The sequence below is a fragment of the Equus asinus genome, chromosome 21 (genome assembly GCF_041296235.1).
Source record: "Equus asinus isolate D_3611 breed Donkey chromosome 21, EquAss-T2T_v2, whole genome shotgun sequence".
NCBI classification, from domain to species: domain Eukaryota; kingdom Metazoa; phylum Chordata; class Mammalia; order Perissodactyla; family Equidae; genus Equus; species Equus asinus.
In genome coordinates, this window is record NC_091810.1 from 18,150,765 (window position 1) to 18,165,434 (window position 14,670).

A 14,670-nucleotide genomic window follows, 5' to 3' on the forward strand; every position below is an offset into this window, starting at 1 on the left:
CGTGTTCACATTGTGCTGCGTCCAGCCGGATCCCGGTGACAAGGGCCAAGGCTCCACGCGGGCCATCCCCCGGGTCCCCTCAGCCACCTGGGAGGGAGCGCCTGTCGCCACCCTGTTTTGCAGACGGGAGCCCCGAGGCACAGGGTTCAGTGGCTCGTTCGCGGGCACACGCAGGGAGGAGCACAACTGGGATCTGCACTCGGGACTGGCCCGTGTCACTTACCATTAGCACAATTATGATTCTCATTGCCCCTGAGGGCTGGGCCAGTTAAACATTTAAAATTATCAGAAAATCTGCAATTCCCAAGGAAAGAGAAGTGGCTCTGAGAACCCCACACGGTGACGTGGTTGTTACCAGCCTGAGGGAGCAGCTGGCTCAGCAGAAGATGTGGCGTGCTCCAGCGACACACGCTGCTGGGCCGCGGTGACTGCACCGGTCCAAGCCCAGGCCACCCACCAAGCCTTGACCCTCCAAGGAGCTGGGGGCCAAGAAACGCTCCCTGTACCCCCTGGCTTCTCACCATGTTGCTTCTGACCCTGCTTCCCAGAGGTGCCTGATGGGGTCTCTTGAAACTGCCGTTCTGTCTTCCTTGGGACTGAGCTGGACTTCCAGACAGTCAGCCGTGGGTCTTTGGCAACGTTTTCTACTTTCCCACATGAAGCCGGTACACAGCAGAGGGGGCCACTGGGCTCTGGGGCGGTAGGCAGGCCAGGGCCAGGGTCAGATTCCAGGCCTGGATTCCAACTCCAGATCTGCTGTGTGACCCTGGGTGAGTTGCGGTCCCTCTCTGAACTGCTTCCCTTCTCTCAGCCAGCTTGAGAATTAAAGCGAATGCTTGGCACACAGCAGACCTTGCAAATGGCCCAGCCCCCTGCCCAGCCCCCACAGAAGGGAACCGCTCTGAGTTTTCCGGGAGTGGATAGTCAGATGCTGCTCACATCACTCTCCGTGGAAGGGGCCGTTCCCCACCCCCAGTGTGAAAAAGGGCCTGGGCTAGGCCTGGCTGAAGCACTGCCCTGGGCTGTCCCCTCGCCTCTCTGGGCCTCAGTTTCCCCATCTGTTCACGGGGGTGGTACCTCTCCCTCTGTGGATCCTGTGCGGATGCAGAGGCTGGGCCAGCAGAGGGTCTTGGGCAGGCCCCCGGCTCGGCTCCGCGTGGGCAGGACCTTCTCGGAGTCTGAGCCTTTGCCTTAGGCGTGTCTGGCGGGTTTTGTTTCTCTTTTTTGCACACGGTGGGCTCAGCAGGCCTCCCAGGGCGGGAGGTTCAGTGGTGGAGGGCGTGGGGTGCAGGGTCACGGAGCGTTGGCATCCTCGCTGTGCAGCGGGGCTCAGATCCGACCCGGCAGAGGGAGAACCCGTGCGTGCTGAGCGAGGCCGGAGCGTCCGCCTTCCTCTCCCACAGCCCAGGTGGCCCCAGACGAGGATGCTGCGGCTCAGGGGGGCGAGGACCCGCCCAGGATGGTGAAGGGGCGGCAGTGGGCTCAGGACCAGCTGGTCGGAGGGCAAGTCCAGGGCTGTGGTCCTGCCCCCAGCTTGGAGACCTGCCTGCCGCTGGCTGGAAGGATGGAAGGAAAGGACCTCAGCAAAACTGCGCTTTGACCTTGAAGCACGTGCAGAGTTGATTGCCTTCATTCTGTTCCATCCTCACTTTTTCTCTTTTCCCGTGAATCAGGCCTGTCCTCTGTGCCAGGTCTGTGCCGAAGACGCCAGGGACCTCACCTCATTCAATTTCAACCCTCACCCTAGGGCCCTGAGATAAAGAATATTCTCTCCATTTTACAGACGACAAAACTGAGGCTCAGAGAGGTGAAGTTGTTTACCCAAGAGCTCACAGCTAGAACACAGGCGGGAAACCGACATGGCTAAGACCGGAGGCTCCCAAGCCTGACCCTCCCGCTCCCCCTTGCCCTTCCTAGTGTGAGCACATTGCTTCTCTAAGAGGCTTCAGCTTCCACATGTGAAAGGGGCAGAGTGAGCCCTCCGAGACCGTCTGTGTGAGGCGCGGGGCTTGGCGCCCAGGCACAATGAATAGATGGACCATGATCGTCTGGGTTTTACTTAACGGAGCTGAGATTTAAATCCAGGCCGTGGGGCCCCTCCTGCCTGGCTGACCCTACCCTGCCTGCCTCCTTCTGCCCTCTGCAGGATGCGCGACAGCCCAGGGCGGAGCAGAGGATGAAGGGGAGGCGGAGGCGGGCTGGATCGAGGGGGCCGCCATCCTCCTTTCGGTCATCTGTGTGGTCCTGGTCACGGCCTTCAATGACTGGAGCAAAGAGAAACAGTTCCGGGGCCTGCAGAGCCGCATCGAGCAGGAGCAGAAGTTCACTGTGGTCCGGGCGGGCCAGGTGGTCCAGATCCCCGTGGCCGAGATTGTGGTTGGAGACATTGCTCAGGTCAAATATGGTGAGTGTTCCAGCTGCAGAGCTGGAGGCTAGAGCTGGAGTTGGGGCAGAGGCGGGATAGGCCAGGCAGACCTGGAGAGGCTGGCCGAGGGAGAGGGGTGGGTCCCTGAAGGCTGGTCCCACACCACAATGATTCTGAGATCCTTTGGGAGGCGGAAGTCTACTTCCTGGAGAAGGCAGGATTCCGGGATCCATTTAAATCAGGAATGGCAAATACATGGCACATGTACCACTCTCGCAAAGCCTCCACCCATAGCAGACATTACTAATCAATCACAACTCAGAGCCTAGATATAGCCTCAGAAGCCTTCTCCACACAACACCCCAAGGATCACTAACACTCAGAAGGGGTCTATGAGATGAAATTCATTGCCCGTCTCTGGTTTGGCTGTTGGTGGATGGTTGTTGGGCTAGAGAAGGTGTTATAGGCAGTGTCGTGGGTGAGCGAACATTCTGGACCTCTGATACTGGCATGGGAAAGGAGTCAGGCTGTTGCCAAAGGGCATGTCAGTGAGAATGTCCTGGGTGAGTAGAGGCGGAAGATGGGGGAGAGATGGGAGTGTCCCCCCTAGGGCAGTCCTAGGGAGTGTGGTTTCCTCTGATAATGAGCCTGACTTGGGGTCTCCCCAGCTCAACCAAGGCAGACCAGTCCCTTCCAAAAGGATTTCCCCAAACTGTAGGTGAGACCAGAGAAGAATGAGTCGTTGGGAAAACCAGACCCGAAATCCACGCCCAGCCAAGAGAAGCACTTTATAAACTGAAGGACGTGCCCACTGGAGCTAGGATTGTTGTTGGGCCCGACCTCGGCCCTCCAGGCCGTGGACCGATGCCTCGGCCCCAGCTGGCGCTGCCTGTTGACCTGTGGTGGGCGCCATCGTGGTTCCTGCACCCAGGAGCTCTGGGCTGCCGGTCCCCAGTAGTGAAGCTCGCCTAGAACCCTCACCCCTTTAAGGGGATGTCCCAGCCTCTCCAGCCCCCTGAGCCCCCTGACTCTTCTGCCCTTCGCCCCACCAGGTGACCTCCTCCCTGCCGACGGCCTCTTCATCCAGGGCAATGACCTCAAGATCGACGAGAGCTCCCTGACCGGGGAGTCTGACCAGGTGCGCAAGTCCGTGGACAAGGACCCCATGCTGCTGTCAGGTGAGATGCGGCCCGCCGTGGGCTCCCTCCCGTTGCCGGTCCTGCCCCCGTGCAGAGGGGGCACCTGCGTCCCCCTCATGAGGCTGGAGGGTCCGGAGGCTTCGGTCCTTGGCTCCCGATCTCTGGCCAGCTCAGCCCCAAATGGGCGCTCCCTCCCTTCTCCCCCACAAATGTACAGTGAGCCCACTGTGCACTCAGCTCTGCTCCGGGCCCTGGGGAGAGCACAGGGAATAAACTGACAAAGAATGCGCACCCTGTGGAACTTGCCTTCTGGGGACTTGGTTTTCTGGAAAGTGAAACATTGAAGCCGTTCTCATCAGGGGTGAGAGAATTGGTCAGACGGCAATCATTTTGGGCACCTGCTGTGTGCCAGGCACTGGGCTGGGTGCTGCGGATACAGCAAGGAATGAGGCAGACGAGACCCCCACCCTGAGGAGCTGTGGTGCAGTGAGGAGGAGAGACAGACAAGGCGAGCATTCCAGCGAGTGACAGGTGTACAGAAATAAAGCCGGGCAATGGAAGGCAGGTGGCTGGGAGGCCGGGGAGGCCACACGTGAGCCAAGGTGTGAATGATGAGAAGGAGCTGGTCTTGTGACTTCCCAGGGGAAGTGTATGCCAGGCAGTGGGAATAGCAAGTGCAAAGGCCCTGAGGCAGGACCATGCTGGAGGATTGTAAGCAAGATGGAAAGGATGGAGGGCCCAGATGTCAGGCCTTGTGGGCCATGGTCAGGAGTTTGGAAATTCTCTCTGTGTGATGAGGATTCTCTGGAATGGTCGTAAGCAGTGAGCTGATCACATTTCCATTTTAAAAACCTTACTCTGGCTGCTGCAGGGAGCAAGGGAGGAGGTGGGGAGACCCTGTAGCGGTGAGGCACCAGCCAGATGAAACAGCCCTTCCCCAGCAGGGACACCCAGAAGGCCTCATTGCCAGTGGTGCTCAGCAAACTGTCTCTGAGCAGCCACTCTGGTCCTGGTGCTGGACTGAGCTCTGGGCCCCCCAGGTGACTCAGACCCTCCCCCCAGCCAGATAAGCTGGGGGCACAGACCTGCACACAGCTGATTCCACAGCAGAGGAGGGAGGAAGGTGCGAGAAAGCCAAGAAGGAAACAGAACTACCCAGACGAGGTGGACTTGAGCTAGGTTTTAAAGGGTGAATAGGAGCTCACCCAGCAGAGTTGTGGAGAAACCACCCTCCTAGCAGAGGCAAACATGTGCAAAGGCACAGAGATCTGGAGGAGTGTGGGGTGTCCTGGAAATGCAGAGAAGAGAAACAAGAGGGCTGCAGGGCAGGACGGTAGAGAGAAGTGAGGCTCGGGGCTGGGACATTTATTGATCCAGAACTTATTCAACCGACATTTATTAGGCACCTACTGTGTGCCAGAGGTTAACGGGACAAACAAGATCTCTGTCCACCTGGAGCTTAGAATCTAGTAAAAGGGATGGACAATAAAGGAACAAGCAAGCAAGTGTGCCCAGTTGTTTCAGATGGTGATAAGTCAGAGGAAGACATTATACCGTTGTTGTGATGTAGAGACTCCGAGGAAGGGAGCTTAGCTGGTCAGGGAAGGCCTCTGGGGAGATCGCATTTGAGCTGAAACCAGAACAATGAGAAGAAAGAACATTCCAGGCAGAGGGACAGCAAGTGCAAAGGTCCTGGGATCTGACCAAGGGATCATGGAGAGCCTTGAATTCCCTCCTGGAACTTAGGGCCACATGAGAGCTCAGTGAGAGGGTGCAGCCCTGCGGCCCTGGTTCCCACCTCCAGGCTGCAGTGGTTGCAAAGAGAGGTCATCCTTGGGAGAAGTGGTCTGTGGGTCATCCAGGTCAGTAGGAGTGGCGAGGAGGCCCTGGGCCAGAGTGGATGGACGATGCAGGTTCCAGACGGTTTGGAAAAGGGAGAGGATGAGCAGTTACATGGCAGGAGGCTGGGGAGAGAAAATGTTCAGAATCACTGATGCGAAGCATCTTGAACCAGCCGAGGAAGTGGGCACAGGTGCAGAGGGACCCTGGAAAGACACAGGCGGGGCAGAGATGGACTGGGCATCAGCTGCCAGTCGAGGCGGACCAGCTGCTTTGGTCTCGACGTATGCATCTGGCTGGAAGCGGGGGTAGATGGTGTAGACCCTGGGCCTCCAGATGCCAGAAGGCAGCTGCTGACCCACCATGCCCCGTGCGCAGGATGGAGCTGGTGGGCCAAGGCCAGGAGGTGTCGGTGGGTGCGTGCCGAGTCCTGGGTTACGGGTCATCTGGTGGACGGTTTCTAGAGGCCTTCCCGGTCACGGTATGGACAGTGCGCCCATCAAATTTGCTGAGACCGCAAGCCCGGGGAGGGTGGCAGAAGGAAAGCAGGAGTCAGGACCTGCAGAGATGGCCAGAGAGCAGGGTGAACTAACTAGCTGCAGGGCTGATATCAGAAACACAAGTGTGCGGGGTAGGGAGGGGCATAGCCCAGACCCGTGGGGAGAAGATAGTGAGAAAGGGGCATAGCTGGCCCCGTAGAGAGCAGTCCAGCTGGAAAGGGAAGAATTCTGTAGCAGGCAGAACCGTTCTAGGATAAAAGACGCTGCCTGGAAGGTAGTAAGCCCCCCGTCACTGATTGTGTGTGAGCGGGACCTGGACAGGCTGTGGGTAGAGGAGTTGTAGAGTAGGCCCAAGCACTGAGTGGACGCTGCATTCAATGCCCTCCAGCCGTGAGAGTCACAGATCCATCACACCTATCCTCACCCTGTGCCTCCGCTGTAAACCCACATGGCCTCCTTCCCTGGGCCCTGCCTCTGCTAAGGCTCTTCCCTCCTCCCAGACGCCTTCTCCCTTCCTCATGTAACTCTCACCCATCTGCTCAGGCCTCGCCTCCTCCAGGAAGCCTTCTCTGACCACCACTGCCCTGGGGCAGTCACGCCCCATGCCGCCTGACACTCCCATTTCAGCCTGAGACTCCCACTCTGTGCTTGGCCCGTTCAGACACAGCCTCATAATGTTCACTGAGTCTTGCACCGCGCAAACCATCTCAAATAAAATAAAGAATAAAACCCATCCACGGTCCCCCCACCCAGGCAGATGGAACGCCTCTCTCATATGGGCCCCTCCCATCCTTGGCCGTGTGTGGGTGGACACCTCCGTGATGGGCTTCTATGTCGATCCCTCCCCAGATGGGTCCACGCAGCAGGGCCCGAGCCAGAGGCTGTGGGAGGCCGTGCCCAGTTCCAGCCCCGGCCCCACACACCCTGGGGCCCAGGCATTCTCAGCCAGAGTGAAGAGAGAAGCCATGCTGTGTTTAGAAAGAGCAGAGGTGGGCTGGCTGAGCTGGACCTGGGCTCTGGAATGAACTTGCTGTGTGGCCTCGGGCACGTCGCTTGTCTTCTCTGAGCCTCAGTTTACCTGTGAGGACAACAGGGGCGTCCTGGTCTGTGATCTAGGGGGGAAGCCCCTTGCCAGCACGGTGCCGGCAGCGGAGGGATGCTCCAGGCGGCCTGGCTCCCTTCCGGTCCTCGGACAGAGCCTGGACTGAGGGTGAAATAGGCCTGGGTTCAGATTCTGACTCTGCCCCTCTCTGGCTGGGAGACCGTGGACAAGCTGCTGACCCTCTCTGAGCCTCCATTTCCTCACCTGTAAAATGCGGGGTAAGCCCAGCTGGTGAGGTCGTGTCGAAGCGTCCATCCCCCCTCTCTCCCTCCATCTAGGATGTCCCCCCTCCCCGTTCCCTGGGCTGCCCGCTCCCTGCACCATCTGGCTCCTCCCCTCCTTTGGCGTGAGCCTGCCTCCTCCAGGGGGTTTCCTGGACTGCTCTCTTCCCCGTGCTCTGTGCTCGACACCAGCCATTTGCAGGCTCCTTTCCCTGTGCCGGGAGGCCTTGCTGGCCCTCTGCTCAGACGACCCTCGGGGAACACAGACGGCTGACGTGCCTTTGTGTTGGTGGAACACGGGGCACCTTTGGGGTCCTCCTGGTTTAGAAACCCCCCTAGTGGCATCTGGCCGCTGGCTCAGCCTAAAGGAGCACAGAGTACACTCTGATTCTGGGCCCCTTGGCCCAGCCGTGCCCTGCCTGTGACCCTGGACAGTGCCTTCGCCTCCCTGGGCCTCTGTGGGGAGCCGGGGGGAGGCCTCCCCTGCCACGTCCCCCACAGGGCTGCTGTGGGGCCACATGCACAGACAGGTGTGACTGTCCTCTGTGCATGGGCTGGTGTCGGGGCGGCTGGTGTGGAGCGAGCATGGTGTTGGGAGACAGAACACCGGGGCCTGGCCCTCCGTCAGCTCTGCCATGACCTCTGCCCTCGGGACCTCAGCCTCCATCTGACAAATGGGGGCAGACCCGCCTTCAGAAAGCCTCAGAGGTCCAGGGCTCAGGGCACAAGGAACCCTGAAGGCCTGCGGCTCGCCGCCCAGGACGGAGAGGCGGACTCAGGCTGCTGCAGTGGCTCCCGTGCAGGCGGACCAGAGATGTCCAGGATCACAGCCACCTCCATAGGGAGCCCAGCGGGGCTGCAATGCTCGCTGCGCCCGGGAGCCGGAAAGCCCGATTTCCGTGTACAATCTCCTGACGTATGCGTGTGAACGAGAAATTCCAGTTCTTTAAAAGCCTGTGTGAGTGAGGCAGCAGCCGGGTGGGCCCTGGGTGCAAACTCTCACCTGGGCCTGTTGGTCTTTAGCTCTGTGTTTTAAGATCATTTCAAACTTTCAGAGAAGTTGTGAGAATAGTACAGAGAACGCCTGCACGCCCTCCTCTCGGACCCCCGCCATTCCCGCCGTGCCTGGCGCTCTCTGGAGCCTCGCTGTCCCTCAGCCTGCAGACGTGCCGGCCCCCTGCCCCTCACCCTGCAGGCCTGTGTCCTGGGAAAGCACAGTCCTGCACGTGGCCACAGCCCAGCCATCGAGTCAGGAAACTCTTCGTTGATGCCGTGCTGTCACCTAGCATCCTGCCCATACTCACGTCCCCCCGACGGTCCCCTCGGCATCCTCCAGGCCGGGACCAACTGCAGGACCCTGTGTGGCATTGGGACGTCCTGCCTCTTCAGCCCCCGTAACACGGGGCTGGTCCCAGCCTGCCCTGGACTTCGCGGGAGGCCGTGGTTTGTCACACTCCTGGGTCGGGAGCCCCTGTGAGAGGCCCATGGCGCGATGCTCCCTCTTAGGAGAAACGAATGCCAGACTGTGACGTTGCAGCCTCTCAGGAGAGTCACAGATCCCTGGAGCGCCCTGGTCTTGTCCTGATTTGCAGCCGTGGAAATCGAGGCCCAGAGCAGGAGCATCAGGCCCCACAGAGGGCAGAGCAAGACCCCAGCCCTCCGGCCGCCCAGCCCGTCATCCTTCTGCAGCCCCCGTGCGCGAGCCCGCCTCCGAGGGCCCTGTGACCGTGACCCAGGAGCACGGCCTGTTTAAAGCATCTCACAGTGACTTCCATTGGAAAACCAACGACGAGGTGCCATCGATGTGGCTGTGGAAGGGGCAGGGACCTGGGGCCCAGGTCAGGGCTGGGGACTGTTCTTAAAAGCAGCGGGGCCTGGCTCCAGCAAGCCCACTGGCTTGGAGCCCCTCAGGACGGCCCCCCCCCCCCCATCAACCTGGAGCCAGAGCGTTAACAGCACAAAGTTGCACAGGACATCGGCAAACCCTCTTGGGCCTGCTGCCCACCCTGCTGAGTGGACCTGCCGCCACTGCCGCCACCTCCAGGGAGCCTAGGATGACACCGTGACTGCAGGAAGGCCCAGTCTGCCGCTCGGCCCGCGCTCTCTCCATTACACTACCCTGCCTCTTCTCCATGAGAGGCAGCGGGGTGTAGTGGATAGAGCACGGGTTCAAGTCCCGGCTCCACCACTCACAGCTGTGTGACCCTGGGCCATCACTCAACCTCTCTGAGCCAGGGAGGCCGCGGGTGGTGGAGGGGCTCAGGGTTGTGCTTGTGCCAAAACCTACCTCACAGGGCTGTTGTGAGGGGGGTGGGCTTGTGGGTGCTGAAATGCTTTGCCGACTGTCTAGGGCTCTGCAAGCATGCTTTATTACTGTTATTAACTGCATTGATCACAATAATTGTGACAGAACTGTGTTGGGCTGGGAATCAGATTGGCTTTGCTCGGCGCCTGTCCTGGAGGCTGATAATAATCCCCAGAAACAGCCTCTACCCCTTCTTCACATCCCCGCCGAGAAAGAGACCTTTTAGAAGACAGGACCTCTCCCCTCTCCCTGTCCAGAGAGAAGCCCTGGGTTCGAGCCCCCGCCTGTCCCTCATGCGCTGTGCAACCTCAGTCAGTTGTTTGCCCTCTCTGGGCTCTGAATCCTCATTTTGTAAAACTAGGCCCCACCAGCTCTGCCAGTGGGGGCTCAGCGCACCCCACTTGCGCACCCCACTTGCCACCATATGATGTTTTGGCCCCGAAACAGCCAACGTCTGGACCAGACCTAAGGGACCATTTCCTGCTGCTCAGAGCAGTCTGAGGCACAGGCGGGCTTTGAACCTGCAGTCGGGAAGGTTCTGGCTCACCTTCTGCTGCTGGGTCAAAGGCCACAGAACTCCCCTCCCTGGGCACAGGATGAAGGTTCCAGTGGGCAGGACAGGGTGTCCCATTAGCGGGAGCCCCGTGCTCCCTGGGCCTGAGCTCCTTTTCTCTCATGGATGGAGGGAGGGAGCCAGGTGGTGACACAGCCCCCAGTGCTCTCCTGCCCCGTCTCAGTCCCTGGGTCTGCGCACCACCTCCATGGCGGGAAGACCACGAGGCTGGAGCCACACACCTGCTCCAACCCCAGCTCTGCCCTCCTGGCTGGGGGCGGGCCGGCCTCTCTGAGCCGCTTCCCTGCCTATGAAGTGGGGGCAAGAGGTCGTGACCTTGCGGAGTGGTGGTGACAGCAGCTCAGACAGAACTGACGCTTCGGGACGCTCTGTAAAGACTGGTTCTCTTCCTTCCTCCCCCAGAATCCTTTCAGTGGCTCCCTATTGAACACCGAGCACAGACCCAGCTCTGCGCCCCCCCTGGGCCTCCCCCATCCAGCCCCCCACCCTCCTTCATGAGCCGAGCTCGGTCGAGCACCGTCCCGCCTCCACCTCCACCCGGGCTGCCCCCCTCAGCCTGAGAGCCACTGGGCCTCTGCCGTCCTATGTTGTGGCCCCGTGTGCCTGTCCATGCCCCTCAACCCCAATGAGACTGCGAGCTCCTGGGGGGCAGGGACCACGGGGACCCTCCCTGCAGGCCCTGGGGCCTGGCGGAGTCGGCCCTCCACCATGTCTGTCCGTCCAGCGAATGAGTGGGCCCCGGGCAGGGGACCCCACCTTTGCGCAGTCTGTCCGCAGAGGCCTTGGGGCCCCATCTGAGCCGTTCTCCCCTGAGGTGCAGCCTTTGAGTGGAAGCTGCCCTATGCCACCCAGGAGTGGCCCCTGTCTCCCTGGGGCCCGGGGTGCCCACTCTTCATCGCTGAGGTGGTGACCAAGCCAGACCTGCCCATTTTGCAGAGGACAAAACTGAGGTCCAGAGAGGAGAGGGCTGGCCTCAGGTCACACAGCAGATCAGAAGCAGACGCCACACTGGCTCCGGGTCCCCCTCTCAGCCCAGGGCCCTCTCTATCCAGCCACCGTGCTTGTGTATTCTGAGGGGTCCGTGGGAGCTTAGGGGATCTGGGGGCCACAAGATGGTGCCCAAAAGACCGTGGACAGTGAGGTCCTGTGTGAGGCCCTGCCGAGGCCCCCACACCTGAGGGCTCCCGCCTCTGCCCCCAGCAAAGACCCTGCTGTTTCCTCGGAGGCATTTAGTCAGCCGACCAGTGGCTTGAGTGCCTGTGGTTCCACCATTAGAGCAGCAGGCCTTGCTGTTAAGCTTTGCCCTCTGCAGGGGTCCTGGAGCGGGTGGTGACCTGGTCCCTTGGTTATTCCTCTGGTGGGAGGGGCAGCCAGGCTCCGAGCTCCCAGGAGGGGAGGGAGACGCCCAGTGGGGAGCGGGAGCAGGTGGGGCAGGTGAATGGGCCCCTTTGTGAAACCATGAAATGGCTTGAGGGGCTGTGGGGGTCCTGCCTGATAAAGAAGGGGGAACAGTGAAAAAGGTGCTGGAGGGCCAGCGAGAAGCCAGGCTCTGCTGGGGGTTACTCACACCCAGAGCCTGCCCTCAAGAGTTCCCACAGTCTAGTGGGGGGCCAGGCCTGGAAGCAGCCCACGGGACCCGCAGGGGATGGGTCAGAGGAGAGAGGGGAGGTCCCCTTGTGGGGGTGAGAGAAGGCCCCCTAAGAGGAGGGGCATTTGGACAAGAGGTGGAAGGGCATTCAGGTAACTGTGTGAGCAAAGTTGGGGCACGAGGAAGGGCCTGGACACAAAGGCCGGGTGAGCTGTGCATGCTCCCAGGGCAGAGGCCACAGGGCAGGAGTCAGAGGTCAAGGGCCAGAAGAAGGCTGAGGTCCGACCCAGGGGGCACTGACTGAGGCATTTGGGCTTCAGGGAGCTATTGAGGGTGTCTGAGCTGGGGGACAGAGGTCAGAGCAGAGGCTGGGGGCTGCTGGGGTGCAGAGGACCACAGGAGGAGGGTGATGCCCCAGCTCCTTGCTCCGGTCCCATGCTGGGGCCTGGAGGACCACCTGGGGGCTCATCTGAGGCAGGGCAGGGGGCATGCTGTGTCTTCGCCCAGGTCCCCATGTCCTTGTGTTGGGCTGCCTCCCCATCCTCCTCCTCCCTCCTCCCTCCTCCCTCCTCCCAGTGCAGAGCTGCCAGCTCCTCCTGCGATGGCAGTGATGAGATCAGAAAGTGATTTGGGGTCTGATTAGCTTGGGTGGAAATTGGCCCCCTGCATCTTTTTCCATCCCGCCTAGGGCTGCGAAGGTGGGGAACAGCCTCAACTGTGGCCAGCCCACATTTTCCAGGATGTGAGGGCCTCGTTTCCTAGGGGGAGTGGTGTGTGACCAAGGACAGGCCCGAGAGAAAGGGGAGAGTTCAAATTTGGGCTCTGCCCCTCCCCAGCTGGCAACCCAGGGCATGCCAGTTCTCCCTGAGCCTCAGCTTCCTCCTCTGTAAACCGAGGGCCAGTGTGAGGACCGCTGAGACGATTGTGATGGGCTCAGCACAAGGCCCGCGCAGAGCATGTATCCTGGAGGAGGTGGCGCTGGTTACCGACACTGCTGTCTACACTGGGAATGCAGAGAAGTGTGTTCATCCCTCATGTTTAGAGGTCTCAGTGCCCCCACCCCGTGACCTCTCAGTGTCCTCCTCTGTCTAATATGCCCATATTGAACAACCCCTCCTGCCAGCCCCCGCACAAGGTGGGCCGCTGCACGAGAAAGCATTTTGTCAGCAAGTTATAATTCCCCGGGTCCTGGTGTGGGGCCGGGTTCTCCCTGTCTGTGCCTCTTGGCAGCTAGTTGGCTCCAGGGTCTCCTGTGATGGGACGACACCAGGCCTGAGCTCATCCTGTGGTCCCTGCTATTCCCTGCCCAGGGACAAAAGAGCACTGTCCTTCTGTCCTAGGAACGGCCAGGGAGCCAGCTAAAGAGCTCGCCATCTGAAAATCTGCGTTCTGTTACAGCTCGGCGGGCTTCATGCCCCCTCAGGGAGCCTGCGTGACTTGGTTTACCCATCAGAGGATGGACGGACTGACCTTTACCTACTTTAAAGGAACTCACTGGAGAGTCTGTCTGTCTGTAAAGCACTTTAAGGTCCTGAGACCCTAGAGGACAAGAGGCTAGAACACCATACACGCATGCACACACACAAATGCATACATGCACACACGTGCACACACGCAATCTCAAACTATCCCTCAGATCCTGGAAGGAAAGGGAAGGAGTGGGCGAAGCCTCTTGAACAGCAAGAGTGGGCTCCTCGCTTCAGGAAAGTGCTGGAGTCCTGACTCATCCGTTCTGCGCACGGTTCTCATGAAGCTGTTGACCGGGACTGCGAGTCTGAAGCAACTTGGGAGACAAAGAGAAGGCTGTCAGAGGCTAGGTTCCCCGAAGCAGGCAGAAGTGGCCGTCAGTGTTGAGGCGAAAGAAGGGAAAACTCTGACAATCAGAACAGAGGTCAAGAAGCAGGTCCCCGAGGCCATTTGGTGTTGGGGTCAGCGTGCGTGGCCGTCAGCCCTCGGACCCTGTCTGTAGACAGTTCTCACTGTGCAGCCTGAGGCAGCCTGAGCCACTGCCCCAGGCCAGGACTAGATTCTTCCTTCTCTCTGGAAGGAGACACAGCTGTGTTGTAGAGAACTTTCTATCCAGAGTGGTAAAAATTAGAACCAGAAAAAAGTGGGTGCCTGACGGGCCAAACTTCACATATCTAGATTCTTTACAAAACAAAGTCCCTGAGGGGCTGAGGGGGCCTCCATGGGGCCCTGGCCTTCTGCAGACGCCACCACCCAGGCCCAGTAGGCCGGACAGGCCAGCTCTGTTTTGTGAGTGGCCCGTCGGTTCTGTGAGGGCTGCTGGGCGGGATGCAGTGGCCGCGCGTCCCCAGCTCCAGCCTGAGGATGAAGGGCCAGCCGTGCTGCGCCTCCCACTGTCAAAACCCGGCTGTCGTCGCTGCCGTCGATTCCCGGGCTGGTCCCAGCCACCCTCCCTGGGGTCACCTGTTTCCCCAGAAAGGCCATGGCTCCAGCAGTTTGTTTTTTCTTTTTTTGTATGTTTTTTCCAATTTTTTTATCATAGAAAAATATATGTAACATAAAACTGACTCTTTTAACCATTTTTAAGTGTACAGTTCTGTGGCGTTAGATACATTCATGTTGTTAGGCAACCATCACCTCTATCCATCCACAGAACTCTTTTCATCTTGCAAAACTGAAACTGCAGCCCATGGGACTCCAGCTCCCCCTCCTCCCCCAGCCCCTGGCATCCCCATGCTGCTTTCTGCCTCTCTGAATCTGACTACCCTAGGGCCCCCATGCATGTGAAATCATACACTCTTTGTCCTTTTATGACTAGCTGATTTCACTTGGCATCATTTCAAGGTCTATCCATGTTGTAGCATGTGTCAGAATTGCCTTCTTTTTAAGGCTGAACCATATGTACAGACTCCGTCATACACACTCCGTATGTACAGACTCCATCATGCACGCTGCATATCTACAGACTCCATCATGCACGCTGCATATGTGCAGACTCCATCATGCACACTGCATATCTACAGACTCCATCATGCACGCTGCATATGTGCAGACTCCATCATGCACACTG

General features: G+C 59.5%; 1 protein-coding gene across 12 annotated transcripts in view; it reads left to right on the forward strand.

The window, feature by feature from the left end:
• The window catches only part of ATP2B2 (ATPase plasma membrane Ca2+ transporting 2), a 354,925-nt gene that overhangs the window by 279,501 nt on the left and 60,754 nt on the right, over window positions 1-14,670 (forward strand). For all 12 annotated transcript variants that reach the window (XM_044755363.2, XM_070492453.1, XM_070492452.1 and 9 more), the window contains 2 exons: window positions 2,147-2,404; window positions 3,418-3,543. In XM_044755363.2, the coding sequence (XP_044611298.1) occupies window positions 2,147-2,404; window positions 3,418-3,543 (384 nt within the window). The remainder of the gene's footprint in view (window positions 1-2,146; window positions 2,405-3,417; window positions 3,544-14,670) is intronic.